The sequence below is a fragment of the Chiloscyllium punctatum genome, chromosome 3 (genome assembly GCF_047496795.1).
Source record: "Chiloscyllium punctatum isolate Juve2018m chromosome 3, sChiPun1.3, whole genome shotgun sequence".
NCBI lineage: Eukaryota > Metazoa > Chordata > Chondrichthyes > Orectolobiformes > Hemiscylliidae > Chiloscyllium > Chiloscyllium punctatum.
Genome location: NC_092741.1, coordinates 19,984,102 through 20,000,728, shown reverse-complemented (window position 1 = coordinate 20,000,728; position 16,627 = coordinate 19,984,102). Strand labels below are relative to the sequence as shown.

At 48.3% G+C, this 16,627-nt stretch overlaps 1 protein-coding gene across 5 annotated transcripts in view; it reads left to right on the top strand.

Annotated features, from left to right (window-relative positions):
• Nucleotides 1-3,918: 3,918 nt before the first annotated feature.
• The window catches only part of coq8aa (coenzyme Q8A, genome duplicate a), a 62,133-nt gene continuing 49,424 nt past the window's right edge, over nucleotides 3,919-16,627 (top strand). The window contains exons 1-2 of one of the 5 annotated variants that reach the window (XM_072550749.1): nucleotides 3,919-4,040; nucleotides 16,440-16,617. In XM_072550749.1, coding sequence (XP_072406850.1) covers nucleotides 16,465-16,617 — 153 coding nt within the window. In that variant the 5' untranslated portion in view covers nucleotides 3,919-4,040; nucleotides 16,440-16,464. Of the gene's footprint in view, nucleotides 4,041-4,226; nucleotides 4,325-9,703; nucleotides 9,974-16,439; nucleotides 16,618-16,627 lie in introns of those variants that run through there. The other 4 variants (XM_072550750.1, XM_072550748.1, XM_072550747.1 and 1 more) reach the window with 4 other exon arrangements.

The following is a 16,627-nucleotide window of genomic DNA, read 5'->3' as shown; positions in this document are numbered from 1 at the left end:
ATATGGGTGTGGATACAGGTATAGATATGAGGATATCAATGTGATATGGGTGTGGATGCAGGTATAGATATGAGTAAGATTACAAATGTGATATGGGTGTGGATACAGGTATAGATATGAGGATATCAATGTGATATGGGTGTGGATGCAGGTATAGATATGAGGATATCAATGTGATATGGGTGTGGATACAGGTATAGATATGAGGATATCAATGTGATATGTGTGTGGATACAGGTATAGATATGAGGTTATCAATGTGATATGTGTGTGGATGCAGGTATAGATATGAGGTTATCAATGTGATATGTGTGTGGATGCAGGTATAGATATGAGGTTATCAATGTGATATGTGTGTGGATGCAGGTATAGATATGAGGTTATCAATGTGATATGTGTGTGGATGCAGGTATAGATATGAGGTTATCAATGTGATATGTGTGTGGATACAGGTATAGATATGAGGATATCAATGTGATATGGGTGTGGATGCAGGTATAGATATGAGTAAGATTACAAATGTGATATGTGTGTGGATACAGGTATAGATATGAGGATATCAATGTGATATGTGTGTGGATACAGGTATAGATATGAGGTTATCAATGTGATATGTGTGTGGATGCAGGTATAGATATGAGGTTATCAATGTGATATGGGTGCGGATGCAGGTATAGATATGAGGATATCAATGTGATATGTGTGTGGATGCAGGTATAGATATGAGGTTATCAATGTGATATGTGTGTGGATGCAGGTATAGATATGAGGTTATCAATGTGATATGTATGTGGATGCAGGTATAGATATGAGGTTATCAATGTGATATGGGTGTGGATGCAGGTATAGATATGAGGTTATCAATGTGATATGGGTGTGGATGCAGGTATAGATATGACTGAGGTTACAAATGTGATATGGGTGTGGATACAGGTATAGATATGACTGAGGTTACAAATGTGATATGGGTGTGGATACAGGTATAGATATGAGTGAGGATATCAATATGATATGTGTGTGGATACAAGTATAGATATGACTGAGGTTACAAATGTGATATGGGTGTGGATGCAGGTATAGATATGACTGAGGTTACAAATGTGATATGGGTGTGGATGCAGGTATAGATATGACTGAGGTTACAAATGTGATATGGGTGTGGATACAGGTATAGATATGACTGAGGTTACAAATGTGATATGGGTGTGGATACAGGTATAGATAGGAGGATATCAATGTGATATGGGTGTGGATGCAGGTATAGATATGAGTAAGATTACAAATGTGATATGTGTGTGGATACAGGTATAGATATGAGGATATCAATGTGATATGTGTGTGGATACAGGTATAGATATGAGGTTATCAATGTGATATGTGTGTGGATGCAGGTATAGATATGAGGTTATCAATGTGATATGTATGTGGATGCAGGTATAGATATGAGGTTATCAATGTGATATGGGTGTGGATGCAGGTATAGATATGACTGAGGTTACAAATGTGATATGGGTGTGGATACAGGTATAGATATGACTGAGGTTACAAATGTGATATGGGTGTGGATGCAGGTATAGATATGAGTGAGGATATCAATATATGTGTGTGGATACAAGTATAGATATGACTGAGGTTACAAATGTGATATGGGTGTGGATGCAGGTATAGATATGACTGAGGTTACAAATGTGATATGGGTGTGGATACAGGTATAGATATGACTGAGGTTACAAATGTGATATGGGTGTGGATACAGGTATAGATAGGAGTGAGGATATCAATGTGATATGTGTGTGGATTCAAGTATAGATATGAGGATAATCAATGTGCTATGGGTGTGGATACAGGTATGGATATGAGGATATCAATGTGCTATAGGTGTGGATACAAGTATAGATATGAGTGAGGATATCAATGTGCTATAGGTGTGGATACAGGTATAGATATGAGTGAGGTTACAAATGTGATATGGGTGTGGATACAGGTATAGATATGACTGAGGTTACAAATGTGATATGGGTGTGGATACAGGTATAGATAGGAGGATATCAATGTGATATGGGTGTGGATGCAGGTATAGATATGAGTAAGATTACAAATGTGATATGTGTGTGGATACAGGTATAGATATGAGGATATCAATGTGATATGTGTGTGGATACAGGTATAGATATGAGGTTATCAATGTGATATGTGTGTGGATACAGGTATAGATATGAGGTTATCAATGTGATATGTGTGTGGATGCAGGTATAGATATGAGGTTATCAATGTGATATGTATGTGGATGCAGGTATAGATATGAGGTTATCAATGTGATATGGGTGTGGATGCAGGTATAGATATGACTGAGGTTACAAATGTGATATGGGTGTGGATACAGGTATAGATATGACTGAGGTTACAAATGTGATATGGGTGTGGATACAGGTATAGATATGAGTGAGGATATCAATATATGTGTGTGGATACAAGTATAGATATGACTGAGGTTACAAATGTGATATGGGTGTGGATGCAGGTATAGATATGACTGAGGTTACAAATGTGATATGGGTGTGGATACAGGTATAGATATGAGTGAGGTTACAAATGTGATATGGGTGTGGATACAGGTATAGATATGAGTGAGGATATCAATATATGTGTGTGGATACAAGTATAGATATGACTGAGGTTACAAATGTGATATGGGTGTGGATGCAGGTATAGATATGACTGAGGTTACAAATGTGATATGGGTGTGGATACAGGTATAGATATGACTGAGGTTACAAATGTGATATGGGTGTGGATACAGGTATAGATATGAGTGAGGATATCAATATATGTGTGTGGATACAAGTATAGATATGACTGAGGTTACAAATGTGATATGGGTGTGGATGCAGGTATAGATATGACTGAGGTTACAAATGTGATATGGGTGTGGATACAGGTATAGATATGACTGAGGTTAGAAATGTGATATGGGTGTGGATACAGGTATAGATAGGAGTGAGGATATCAATGTGATATGTGTGTGGATTCAAGTATAGATATGAGGATAATCAATGTGCTATGGGTGTGGATACAGGTATGGATATGAGGATATCAATGTGCTATAGGTGTGGATACAAGTATAGATATGAGTGAGGATATCAATGTGCTATAGGTGTGGATACAGGTATAGATATGAGTGAGGTTACAAATGTGATATGGGTGTGGATACATGCCTGAGTAATACTCAGGTTTAGATACTGCAGTAAGGTGTTTAATTAGTTACAACTCTCACAAACACAGGCCTCTCTCTAATCTGGAGATTGGAGACTCCTAGGCGAAGGGGTTTCTCCTTGGCTGCTGCCTGAACTGCTGCTGCTGTGCTCTTCCAGCACCACTAATCCAGACTCCTAGGCGACCCCGATCCCGCCTCGCGGCCTCATTGGCTGCCGTCACAGCCGCACGCGGGCAACATCCGCGACTCATTGCCGGGCGACAGCCAACCAGCGCCAGGATAGATGTTGGACCAATCAGCGGCGAGTTACCGGCTGGAACGGTAGGAACCTCTGTGACGGATGGTCGGCGCTGCAGCCAATCAACTTCGAAAGTGGTGGCTGATCCCGCCCTTCCACGTGGTGGGACCATGGCTCTCCCAGCAATCGGCGTGGGGGCGGGGTGGGTGACGGGCGGGACGTGTTTTTTTTAATCGCGGATCAACCAATCGAACAATGCATCTTGGTGATGGACAGGACGAGTGACCAATGGTACCGAAAGCACGCGTGATAGACGGATGAACCGTCCGATTGAAGGGAAGGATGCGGCAAGAGCCGCAGCAGTGACCAATCGAAGTGGAGGAAGGATGGTTGACGGGTAGAGTGACCAATCGGGTCCCCGAGGGTGGGATGGGGCGGGATGTGATTGGGGGTGGTGAGGAGGGGGTTGTTGTTTGTTGTTGTTGTTGTTGTGGTGGTGAGTTTGGCGGACACGACACGACGGCTCACACCTCAGCACAGCCCGTACCCACAGCCGCCGTCACCGCACGGACCGTCTCCCCGGTGCAGGTTTGTCTGGCGGCCTTCACATGGCGGATGGCGCGGCGCGCACACAGCGGCCTGGGCTCAGGGACGGCGGACGGGGGGGGGGGGGGTCGGCGGTCACCATTCCCCACCCCCCCCCCGGGTCAGGCTGTGTCCTGATGGGCCCCGGGCAGGGCAGGGCAGGGCAGGGCAGGGCCGGGGGGGGAGGGGGCAGCTTGCTCAGGGCTGGTCACCTTCCCCGTCAGAGAGAGAGAGAGCGGGAAGAGAGAGCGGGAGGGTGGTCACATCCAGATGGTGATCCGCTCCGGGTATGTACAACAGGGAGGGGGGGTCTCCTGGAGAGGGGGGGGGGGGTGTTTCCTCTGGAGGAGAGAGGGGGGGGGGGGTGTTTTCCTCTGGAGAGAGAGAGGGGGGGGGGGGGGTGTTTCCTCTGGAGAGAGAGAGGGGGGGGGGGGTGTTTCCTCTGGAGAGAGAGAGGGGGGGGGGGGTGTTTCCTCTGGAGAGAGAGAGGGGGGGGGGGGGTGTTTCCTCTGGAGAGAGAGAGGGGGGGGGGTGTTTCCTCTGGAGAGAGAGAGGGGGGGGGGGGGTGTTTCCTCTGGAGAGAGAGAGGGGGGGGGGGTGTTTCCTCTGGAGAGAGAGAGGGGGGGGGGGGTGTTTCCTCTGGAGAGAGAGAGGGGGGGGGGGGTGTTTCCTCTGGAGAGAGAGAGGGGGGGGGGGTGTTTCCTCTGGAGAGAGAGAGGGGGGGGGGGGGGTGTTTCCTCTGGAGAGAGAGAGAGGGGGGGGGGGGGTGTTTCCTCTGGAGAGAGAGAGGGGGGGGGGGTGTTTCCTCTGGAGAGAGAGAGGGGGGGGGGGGGGTGTTTCCTCTGGAGAGAGAGAGGGGGGGGGGGTGTTTCCTCTGGAGAGAGAGAGGGGGGGGGGGGTGTTTCCTCTGGAGAGAGAGAGGGGGGGGGGGTGTTTCCTCTGGAGAGAGAGAGGGGGGGGGGGGGGTGTTTCCTCTGGAGAGAGAGAGGGGGGGGCGGGCGTCTCCTCTGGAGAGAGAGAGGGGGGGGGGGGTGTTTCCTCTGGAGAGAGAGAGGGGGGGGGGGGGGCGGGCGTCTCCTCTGAGAGAGAGAGGGGGGGGGGGGGCGGGCGTCTCCTCTGGAGAGAGAGAGGGGGGGGGGGGGTGTCTCCTCTGGAGAGAGAGAGGGGGGGGGGGGGCGGGCGTCTCCTCTGGAGAGAGAGAGGGGGGGGGGGGGCGGGCGTCTCCTCTGGAGAGAGAGAGGGGGGGGGGGTGTTTCCTCTGGAGAGAGAGAGGGGGGGGGGGTGGTTTCCTCTGGAGAGAGAGAGGGGGGGGGGCGTCTCCTCTGGAGAGAGAGAGGGGGGGGGGGCGTCTCCTCTGGAGAGAGAGAGGGGGGGGGGGGGCGGGCGTCTCCTCTGGAGAGAGGGGGGGGCGTCTCCTCTGGAGAGAGGGGGGGGGGGGCGTCTCCTCTGGGAGAGAGGGGGGGGGGGCGTCTCCTCTGGAGAGAGGGGGGGGGGCGTCTCCTCTGGAGAGAGGGGGGGGGGCGTCTCCTCTGGAGAGAGGGGGGGGGGGGCGTCTCCTCTGGAGAGAGGGGGGGGCGGGCGTCTCCTCTGGAGAGAGGGGGGGGGGGGGGCGGGCGTCTCCTCTGGAGAGAGGGGGGGGGGGGGCGGGCGTCTCCTCTGGAGAGAGGGGGGGGGGGGCGGGCGTCTCCTCTGGAGAGAGGGGGGCGGGGGGCGTCTCCTCTGGAGAGGGGGGGGGGCGTCTCCTCTGGAGAGAGGGGGGGGGGGGCGTCTCCTCTGGAGAGAGGGGGGGGGGCGTCTCCTCTGGAGAGAGGGGGGGGGCGTCTCCTCTGGAGAGAGGGGGGGGGGGCGTCCTCTCTGGAGAGAGGGGGGGGGGGGGGGCGGGCGTCTCCTCTGGAGAAGAGGGGGGGGGGGCGGGCGTCTCCTCTGGAGAGAGGGGGGGGGGGGGCGTCTCCTCTGGAGAGAGGGGGGGGGGGGGCGTCCTCTGGAGAGAGGGGGGGGGGGCGTCTCTCTGGAGAGGGGGGGGGGGGGGCGTCTCCTCTGGAGAGAGGGGGGGGGGGGGCGTCTCCTCTGGAGAGAGGGGGGGGGGGGGCGTCTCCTCTGGAGAGAGGGGGGGGGGGGGGGGGCGTCTCCTCTGGAGAGAGGGGGGGGGGGGGCGTCTCCTCTGGAGAGAGGGGGGGGGGGGCGTCTCCTCTGGAGAGAGGGGGGGGGGGGTGTCTCCTCTGGAGAGAGGGGGGGGGGGTGTCTCCTCTGGAGGAGAGGGGGGGTGTCTCCTCTGGAGGGAGAGGGGGGGGGGGGGTCTCCTGGGAGGGGGGGGTCTCCTAGAGAAGGGGGAGGGGTCACCCCGGAGGGGGGGGGCTGAGTCCTGGGGAGAGCGGAGGGGGGGGTTGTCTCTCCTGGGGGGGGGGGGGGGGGTTGTCTCTCCTGGGGAGGGGGGGTTGTGTGGTTGTGTCTCCTGGAGAAGGGGGGAGGGGTCACCTGGAGGGGGAGGGTCTCCTGGAGAGGGAGGAGGGGAGGGGAGGGGGGAGTCTCCTGGAGAGGGGGGGGAGGGGGTCTCGAGGGGGGGGGGGGTGTCTCGAGGGGAGGGTGCAGTCTCCCGGAGGAGGGGAGGTGGTGTCTCGAGGGGGAGGGTGCAGTCTCCCGGAGGAGGGGGAGGTGGTGTCTCGAGGGGAGGGTGCAGTCTCCCGGAGGAGGGGAGGTGGTCTGTCTCAAGGGGAGGGGGGCGGTCTCCTGGAAGAGGGGAGGGGGGTCTCTGGGAGGAGGGTCGTCTCCCAGAGGAGGAGTGGGGGGGGGTCTCCCGGAGGAGAGGAGGGGTTCTCTCTCGGAGGAGGTCTCCGGGGGGTGGGGGGGTTGGTCTCCCGGAGGGGAGTCTCCCGGAGGGGAGTCTCCCGGGGGTCTCCTGGAGAGGGGGAGGGGAGGGGGGCGGGTCTCCTGGACAGGGGGGAGGGGGGTTGTGTTGGGTTGGATCCCAGAGGGGATGAGGAGTGGGTTTCTGGAGAGGGTGTGGAGGGGCGATCTGGAGAATGTGTGGGGTAGTCCTGGTGCTCTGGAGGTGTTTAGGGTGTTCCTGCAGGTGGTGAGGGGGTTCCCTGGGGTAAATGAGAGGGTACCTGAAGGTTTGGAGGAGCACGGTGCTCTACAGCATGTGGGGCAGGAGAGTGAGTATTGAGGGTGTTGTGGGTGTTTGGGACTTGGGGAAGGTAAGTGTGGGGCAGGAGTTTGTGGAGAGTGTTGTTGATGAGGTATGTTTGTGGCTTTTGGGGTGGGAGGGGGGTTTGTGGAGGTGACCTTATGTTTCTCTGTGTTGGTGGAGTTTGTGCTGGCTGTATCTTGCTGCACCTGGGAGGGCGAGGTTTACGTTTGCTGTCATGTTGCTGTGGACGGGAGGTGACTTGTGGGTGTGTATTGCTGGGGGTGGGGGGATTTTATGAGTGGGAGGAGTTTGTGGCAGTTATGTGTTTCTGCAGTTTGTGGTGTATGAAGAAGTTGTTGCTGTCTGGATTACTGTAATTGTTGCCACAAAATACATTGAGGAGAGAGGGAGGGAATAACATAGATGGTTTTGCCAAACTCTGCTTAGTTTAACACACTCCATGGCTGACTGACAGGCAGACAGATTTTCTGAAGGCTAGTGCAGATAGTCAGCATTATGAACAACAACAGCATGAAGGTGAGGACCCCAGATCTGCAATCTTAACAAGTTTCCATCTGTGAGAGTCCATCTCCCTGATCTATGGACGTGTTTGAGATTATTTACAGGGTTAATGGTTCCATTCTGACAGGCTGTGGTGTGCAGTTTTTAAAAAAAACACAAGTTGGCCATTGATCTACACTCTGATGTAAACTTCTTAAGGGGGTGGAGCTCTTGCAGAATCCACGTTGCATTTGCCAGAATTTTTTTTAGTGTAAAATTTAGAGTAGAGGGTGTCCTTTTTTCTTTCAAGGTCACTTTTCCCAATGAGACTACCTTGTAGTTACTGTTCAAGTAGTAGTCAGGGCGGAATGAATATCTCCTATACCAGGTTTTAAGATGTATTGTCTCCCTCCCACAAATGTAGAATTAGTCCAGATTCTGGTAAGCTGTTGTATTTTCCCTCAGCCATATGATTGAGAGACTTTCAAAACCTATGCTTGGTGTTATTTTAAATCATGCTCCTTGGATCCCTCCGAATATACAGAACAGAAACTGGCCATTTGGCCCAACTGGTCTGTGCCAGTAATTGTTCTCCACACGGGTCTCCTTTGTTGAGCTGATTTTAATCCATCTGCTATTGATGGCTGTGTCTTCTGTTACTAAGTCCCCAGGCTTTAAAATTCTCCAATCGGCTATTGTACAGGACTCCTTAACACTGACTGCTTTGACCATGATTTTAGTCACTTGCTGTAATAACTCACGTGGCTTGGTGTGAAATTTTAATGTTTTTATGAAGGATTACAATCTTTCATAATATGAAAGCTGCTATATAAACATAGAACATTATAAATTTGAGCCCAAACAATTTCTCCTTCTGATCCTTTCTGCAGCATGTTTATGCAGCTTCCCTTTTATGGCCACTCCTTGTGTTAGTCAGTTCCTCATTCTAATCCCTCTCCATGTAAAGAACTTTCTCTTAAAGTTCTTTTAAATTTTATATTGTTAATCTTTTCCTTACAACATTAATTCTGGATTTCTGTAGTTACCCTATTAATCTTGTAATCCAAAAGACTTTCTGTGGTTCACCCCCTATGCCTTTTGTTCTGGAGTAAGGAGTCCAGGCTGTTCAGTCTTTCCTCATTGACTGTTAAGATCTAGTCTGGGTATTTTCTTTGACCCCCCCCTCCCCACCTTCAACCTTGCACTTTGAGCATTGACCTGGCCTGCCCTATATTTTGAGCAATGTGATTGATGGAACCCTGTTTGCTTTGTAAATAACCAACTTTGCAACAATACCCCTGTCCCCACCCCCCCTCCCCACTGCATACCCAACAGACCTGGCAATCCTGAAGAGAAAAACAAAGGTTTGAGATACCAGTAGCAAATCAGAATTAAAACCGAACTGCTTATTGGAGTGTAACAGTCTGTTTTGATGCTTTGCCCAAGGAGTTTGTGTAAAGCTGAGAGCACTGACTGAACAAAGACTTTTATTATTCTTGTACATTTTAACGTGGAAACATGTTCCAGGTTGGTTCACAGAGACATGATTGCGAAATGCCAATGATCCAAAGAAGGAGGTGGCCCTGACCTTGTACCCAAGGGGTGGGCTTTAGCAGAGTCTTTGAAGGGGCAGAGGTTTGGGAAAAGGAATTTAGCAGAGCGATAGTTGTTTTCTGGAGCAGTGGGGTGGCCGTAATGCTGGAGCAGTGGTGTAGTAGTAATTTTTTTTAGATTAGATTACTTAGTATGGAAACAGGCCCTTCGGCCCAACAAGTCCACACCGACCCTCCAAAGAGCAACCCACCCAGACCCATTCCCCTACATTTACCCCTTCACCTGATACTATGGGCAATTTAGCATGGCCAGTTCACCTGACCTGCACATCTTTAGACTGTGGGAGGAAACCCACGCAGACATGGGGAGAATGTGCAAACTCCACACAGACAGTTGTCCAAGGTGGGATTTGAACCTGGATCTCTGGCGCTGTGAGGCAGCAGTGCTAACCACTGTGCCGTCCGCACAGTGGAATGGACCGTTGATGTAGAGATTTAGGCTAATGTTTTCGTGACATGGGATTGAACTCCACCACGGTAGGTGGTGAAATCGGAATTCAACTTTTTAAAAAATCTGGAACTGGTTGCTAATCCGATCCACACACAGCATCATAATTGAACTGACCATTGAAATGGCCTGGAGAGCTAATCAGTTCAAAGGCAATGAGGAATAGGCAACAAAGGTCAGCCTTGCCAACTATAAGACATCTCATTATAGAATGAAGAGAAAAGTGAGCAGTTTTGAACATAAGGTAAGGTGATATTCCATGTGATTTTTTTTAAAAGGGGAATTTAAAAAATTATTCTTTAATGGGATGTAGGCATTGTCATCCCTAATAACCTTCAAGAACAGCTGCAGTCCTTGGGGTGCTCCTAGGAAGGACATTCCGGGATTTTGACCCCAAAATGTTCATGGGAATATATTTCCAAGTCGTAATGGTGTGTGGCCTGGAGGGAAACTAGCAGTTAGGTGATTTCTATGTGCAAAGAAAATTGGGACTACTTCAAATGGCTGTTGTTCCTCAGTCAATTATGAAGTTGTTTTTCCAGACAACCGCTATGAAAGGGTATGGAGCAAAAGTGTGTACATGGAGTTAGGTTGCAGATCAGTCTTGATTCTGTTGAATGACAGAACAAACTTGAGGGGCTGAATGTCCCACTTTTCTTCCCATTTCACAATCTCAGGATGTCTTGGAACAGTTCACAAGGATTCCATTCACTGTGAAGTCATAGAGATGTACAGCATAGAAACAGACCTTTTGGTCCAACATGTCCATACCGACCAGATATCCCAACTCAATCTCGTCCCACCTGCCAGCACCCGGCCCATATCCCTCCAAACCCTTCCTATTCATATATCCATCCAACTGTCTCTTAAATGTTGCAATTGTTGAAGTGTTGACACTATTACAATGTGGGAAAGGTGGCAGTCAGTTTTCACGTGGCAAGATGCCTCGCAAAGCAGTTTGATAATTTTTTTTATTCACTTGTGGGATATGGATGTCGCTGCCTGGCCTGTTTTTATTGTCCACCCCCAATCGTTTGTTCCACTAAAGTTGTTGAAAGGGATAAATTTTGACCATGCCAATGGAAATAATGTAGGATTGAAGCCTTGGTGACATTTGAACGTGACAGTAAAGGTAACTGGGTGGGATGTGAGGACAGGAGGTGGTTAAGCATGTTAGAGGTTTCAGTCATGGCTGAATGGGTCAGAGGCTTGTGGGCTCATGTTTACTCGAGAAACGTGACAAGGAAGAATATGCTGATACTCTGCTGAAAAAGGAGTGCTGCACTGCCGTCCTTCAGATGAGATGTTACGTCAAGACCTCATCTATCCCCAGCTGGTTGGCGAAGATCCCTTAATATTTCTTTGACAGAGAAAGAGTTCTACCTGGTATTCTGGCCAACATGTATCTGCCTTGTGAAGGCAGATTCTCTCGTTATCTCATTGCTGGTTATCGGAGCTTGCTCAGTGGAACCTTGCTATGTGCGAATAAATTGATTATATTTACCTTCAAAATGACCTATCGCATCTCTTAAAAAAAAAATCATCAATTGTAAAATTCTGTACCGTGTTTCTGAGCAGTATGATAAGGTATCACACTATTGCAGACTTTTGTTCATGCAGTTGGATGACTATGTTCAATAATGTTGAAAGAAATGGAGGGTCTGTTGGTGAATGACGACTTGCCATGATGAATGGGTTTACAGAGGGAGACTCTGGAATGGGATTGGAGAGGAGCGTGATACTGACTAACTAGTTACCTTGTTATTCAGGTTAACACCCAGTCTCTGTTTGTCAGCTGTCAGTATCTATTTGATGTCTGCTTGAGTTTCTAACTTCATGTTCCAGCTGTGACAGACTGCTGAGTTTGAGGTCTGTAATATCACTTCTCTCTGGTCCTGTCTCAGCTCATCTGCTGTTGAAACTCACTTAAATGGTTTGTCACCTTCAGCCTATTTCAGTGCACTTCAGGCTGACATCCAATTCCCTGCCCACTGGTCCCATCCAAACATCTCTGCACTGTCTCTCAGCACTCTTGTTACTGGGAAACATTGTTTCCCAATGTCTGCAATGTACAATTCTCTCTTGTACAGGAATACTGTAATTGTCTGCTTTGTTCTGACTGGGTTCTTGGAAGCCAGCTGTTTGTTCTGCTTTTCATGGCCATGCCATCAGTGAATAGGTCCTAAGCTCTGGGATTCACTCCCTCAACGACTAAGCCCCACCATCTGTCTTTTTAAAAATGTCCTTCAAACCTGTCTCTTTGACAGTCATTGTCTATGGTCACCATCCATTTTGTGATGGCACCAATATGAAGCCTGTTGGGAAATCTTTCCACACTTATTAAAAAGGCACTACAGGTCCTTTTTTATTTGTTTCCAATCCCCGCTGTCTTTCTCGCGCTCTCTGCAATCTTCCAACAGTTATCTCTCTTCCTTTTGCATTCTTTCTGTATTCCTTTTTGTCTTGTTCTTGTCCCTTGCTCTGCCTTTTTCATTTTTTTGTTTCTTCTCTCTTCTGACAGTGAATTTCAGAAGGAATTAATTGTCTTTTTGAGGTGCTTTGGGATATCCTGGCTTATCAGAGGCCTTGGGAGGTGCGTGTGTGGTACCATGAGCATGTGTTGCTGGCCTCTAACTGATTTATTATATATCATGACTTACGTTAATGATCTGGAGACAAGTTCACCACAGCAGCTGGGGGAGCTTAAATTCAGTTAACCAAATAATGATCAGAAAGTACCAAAATGTTGTGAAAAAAGCATCAGCTTCACACATGTCCATTGTGGAATGAAACCCACTGTCCTTGCCAGTATGGCCTCTATGTAACTACTAACTGGTGTCTGGAATGGCCTAGCAGACTACTTGATTGTACTTAAAATGCAGCAGAACAGTACCTTTTTTTTTAAAAGACAGATAATAAATAGTGACCGTGGCAATTTGCATCCTGTGAATTAAAAAAGGAATGGCAATCTTTTTATTTCATTCTTTCAATCACTGACACTGAGGTTTCTGTGTGTGTTCCAGCATAATTAGTAGTTTCAAGCACTCTCACGTTTCCCCTTTAAGAAGTATTGGTATTGCAACACTGGCAATAACAGCTGTGAGTTTGCGCTAACCATGCCACTCAGTGCAAACAACTCCTTTGGAATAAACAAGTGATTTTTGACAATTGCTGTATCGTTCCGTTTTCTGTAAATGTAAGCCTCCTGCTTGTCCCACAATCAATGAGTTTGTTTTCAGGCCCTTGCACCTTCATTAGATCAGGCAGAGAGACGAGCATAAGGAAGAAAATAATTAATATGCATTTAAATAGAGCCGTACACAACCTTGGGACACTCCATAGCACTTAACAGTGAACAAGATACTTTTGGAGTGTTATTACTGTTGTAATGCAGCAGCCAAATTGCACAATATCTCTGTTTTAGTAATGTTGGATGTGGCTAAATTTGGGAAATTGCTGTCAGTGCAAAGCTGTAATAAGGCTGGTGGGGTGGGGCTACCAGTTGGAGTTTGTGTGGTCACGGGTAGAGAGCAGGATGTCAGAGTCATAGAGGTGTACAGCATGGAAACAGACCCTTCGGTCCAACCTGTCCATACTGACCAGATATCCCAACCCAATCTAGTCCCACCTGCCAGTACCCGGCCCATATCCCTCCAAACCCTTCCTATTCATGTACCCATCCAAATGCCTTTTAAATGTTGTAATTGTACCAGCCTCCACCACTTCCTCTGGCAGCTCATTCCATACACGCACCACCCTCTGTGTGAAAAAGTTGTCCCGTAGGTGTCTCTTTTCTATTTATCCTATCCATGCCCCTCATGATTTTATAAACCTCCATCAGGTCACCCCTCAGTCTCTGACGCTCCAGGGAAAACAGCCCCAGCCCGTTCAGCCTCTCCCTATAGCTCAAACCCTCCAATCCTGGCAATATCCATGTGAATCTTTTCTGAACCCTTTCAGGTTTCACAACATTCTTCCGATAGGAAGGAGACCAGAATTGGATGCAATATTCCAACAATGGCCTAACCAATGTCCTGTACTGCCGCAACATGACCTCCCAACTCCTGTACTCAATACTCTGACCAATAAAGGAAAGCATACCAAACGCCGCCTTCACTATCCTATCTACCTACGACTCCACTTTCAAGGAGCTGCATTCCAAGGTGTCTTTGTTCAGCAACACTCCATAGGACCTTACCATTAAGTGTACAAGTACTGCTAAAATTTGCTTTCCCAAAATGCATCAGCTCGCATTTATCTGAATTAAACTCCCTCTGCCACTCCTTAGCCCATTGGCCCATTTGGTCAAGATCCTGTCCATTAGTTTCGGGAGATTTGTAGGGTGAAGATATAGTAAGCTTGCTTTGCTGTGACACTTTCTGAACAGTAACACATTGTTCCTCAGGCAGCAAAATGAACTTGTCTTGGCTTGTTGTGTATTGCATCAGCAGATCTAAAGCTGGAACTCTCCTTCATTCCCAAGTTAACTCTGGTCTCAATTGTTCAAGTGAAACAGTGGCTGGTCATATGCTTCCATACATTCTCCTGATCAATTTCCACCTATGTTGTCTTCTGATTAAGCAACACTTGGGCTTTACAATTTCTTGCCTTGTCTTTGAATCCTTTCATATCTCTGAAACCATCTTCTACAGTCCTATACTGCATGTATCTAAACCTTGTTTCTTTGCTTCCCCAGTTTTAATTGTTCACTGTAAGTAGCCATGTCTTCAGTCACCTTCACCCTAACCTCTGGAATGCCCTCCCCTTATCCCTCCATCTCCAAAACTCTACTTAAAAATATCTATCTAACCAAAGTTTTGGCCACTTGCCTTAATGTTGCCTCATGTAGACTGGTGTCCGGTCTTTCTTTTAAAAACACAATAATTTCTCTGGGTAAATGGGCATGCAAAGAATTGACAATTCAGCCATTTGAGCCTGCTCCACTATTAACTAAGATCACTAATTAAAATGAATTTAAATGAACTGAATTGAATTTATTGTCACGTGAACCGAGGCACAGTGAAAATTTTGTTTTGCGAGCAATACAGGCAGATTAGAGTTAAGTAACATATATAAGTAAATAATAGGTAAACAGCGGCAAAAACAATAACACAGGTACAGGCAAATGTTAAGAGTTTGAGAGTCCATTCAGTATTCTAACAAGAGTAGGGTAGAAACTGTTTCGAAACCAGCTGGTGCATGTGTTCAGGCTTCTGTGCCTTCTCCCTGATGGTAGAGGCTGTAGAAAAACACTGCCAGGGTGGGATGGATCTTTGAGAATGCTGGCGGCCTTTCCTTGACAGCGGGCCTGGTAGATGGATTCTTATAGATGGGAGGTTGGCCTTTGCGATTGTCTCAGGCTGAGTTCACCACTCTCTGTAACCATCTCCAATCTTGAATGGTACTGTTGCCATACCAGGTAGTGATACATCCAGACAGAATGCCCTCGATGGTGCACCTGTAAAAGTTAGCGAGGGTGTTCACTAATGACAAATTTCCTCAGTGCCTGAGGAAGAAGAGACATTGCTGGGCCTTTGTAACCAGTGCACCCACATGAAGAGTCCAAGAAAGCTTGTTGTGGATGACCACTCCCAGGAGCTTGGCACTCTCCACTCCTTCCACCTCTGTGCTGTTAATGTGTAGTGGGACATGAGTATCATCCCACCGAAAGTCAATAATGAGTTCCTTGCTTTTGCTGATATTGAGAGCTAGGTTGTTCTCAGCGCACCATTTTTCCAATGTTTTCCACCTCTCATCTGTAGTCTGTTTCGTCACCATCTGAGATTTGACCGACTATGGTGGTGTTATCAGTGGTATTTGGCGACGCAGTCATGGGTATACAGTGAGTGCAGTAGGGGGCTGAGTACACACCCCTGGGGGGGTCTGATGTTGAGTGTTAGTGAGGATGAAATATTGTCCCCGATCTTCGCTGATTGTGGCCTGTGGGTCAGGAACTGAGGATCCTGTTGCAGAGAGTGGGGCTTAGTCTGAGATTACTTTAGTAATCCGTCTCGATGGGATAATAATATTGAAGGCTGAACTGTAGTCAGTAACTCAAGTCCACATTTCCATCTATACCACATAACATTTCACCCCCTCGCTTAACAAGGATCTATCCACCTTATAAAAATAGTCAAAATCTTTGCTTTACTACCCTTACAGAAAGAGAATTCCAAAGATTCATGATTCTTTTCTGAGGAAAAAACAAATTTGCTTCATCTCTGTTTAAAACAGGTAACCCCAGATTTTTGAGCAATGATCCCCATGTTATAGATCCTTCTGCAAGAGGAAACTTCCTCTGCAAATCTACCTCATCAAGAACCTGCAGGATCTTTCAAGTCACCTCTTACTCTTCCAGCAGCTCTAAATCTAGTCTATCCAAACTTTGTTGGAAGGCAATCTCTCTTTCTCCCTCTCTCTTCCTCACCCTCTCCCAATACGAAAATATATTGTCTGTTACATTGAGGGCATTGTGTCATTAACAGGCTCTGGTAGTAGTCAGTCATGTCACTACTGGATGTGCCGCATTTGCCTAAGGGCCAGCGAGTCCCAGTTCTGTGTTTGTGTGCGCGCGCGTGTGCAGAACTTTGTGCTTCCTGAGAAGGTGCCACTCGATTTTTGAAATGCAGTGTTTTTCTTGGTGTCGCAGTTTGCTGAGGTAGTTCCTGGGTTTGATTTGCTTACTAATTTAGGGTGATTTCTTTCTCCAGCAGAAAGATAAAGCGGAGCCCCATCATGGCGAGTGACGTTCTCATGTTGGTGAGGGGCCTTGCCAAGCTGAGCCAGGCCATTGTTGAGACCCAGACCATGCAGATGCGGGTGGCAGCGGTGAGGGATTGGCAGGCGTCTGCCGAAGATGCCATCAGTGCAGCAGTCGGAAAGGTGCAGGTACAGAGCC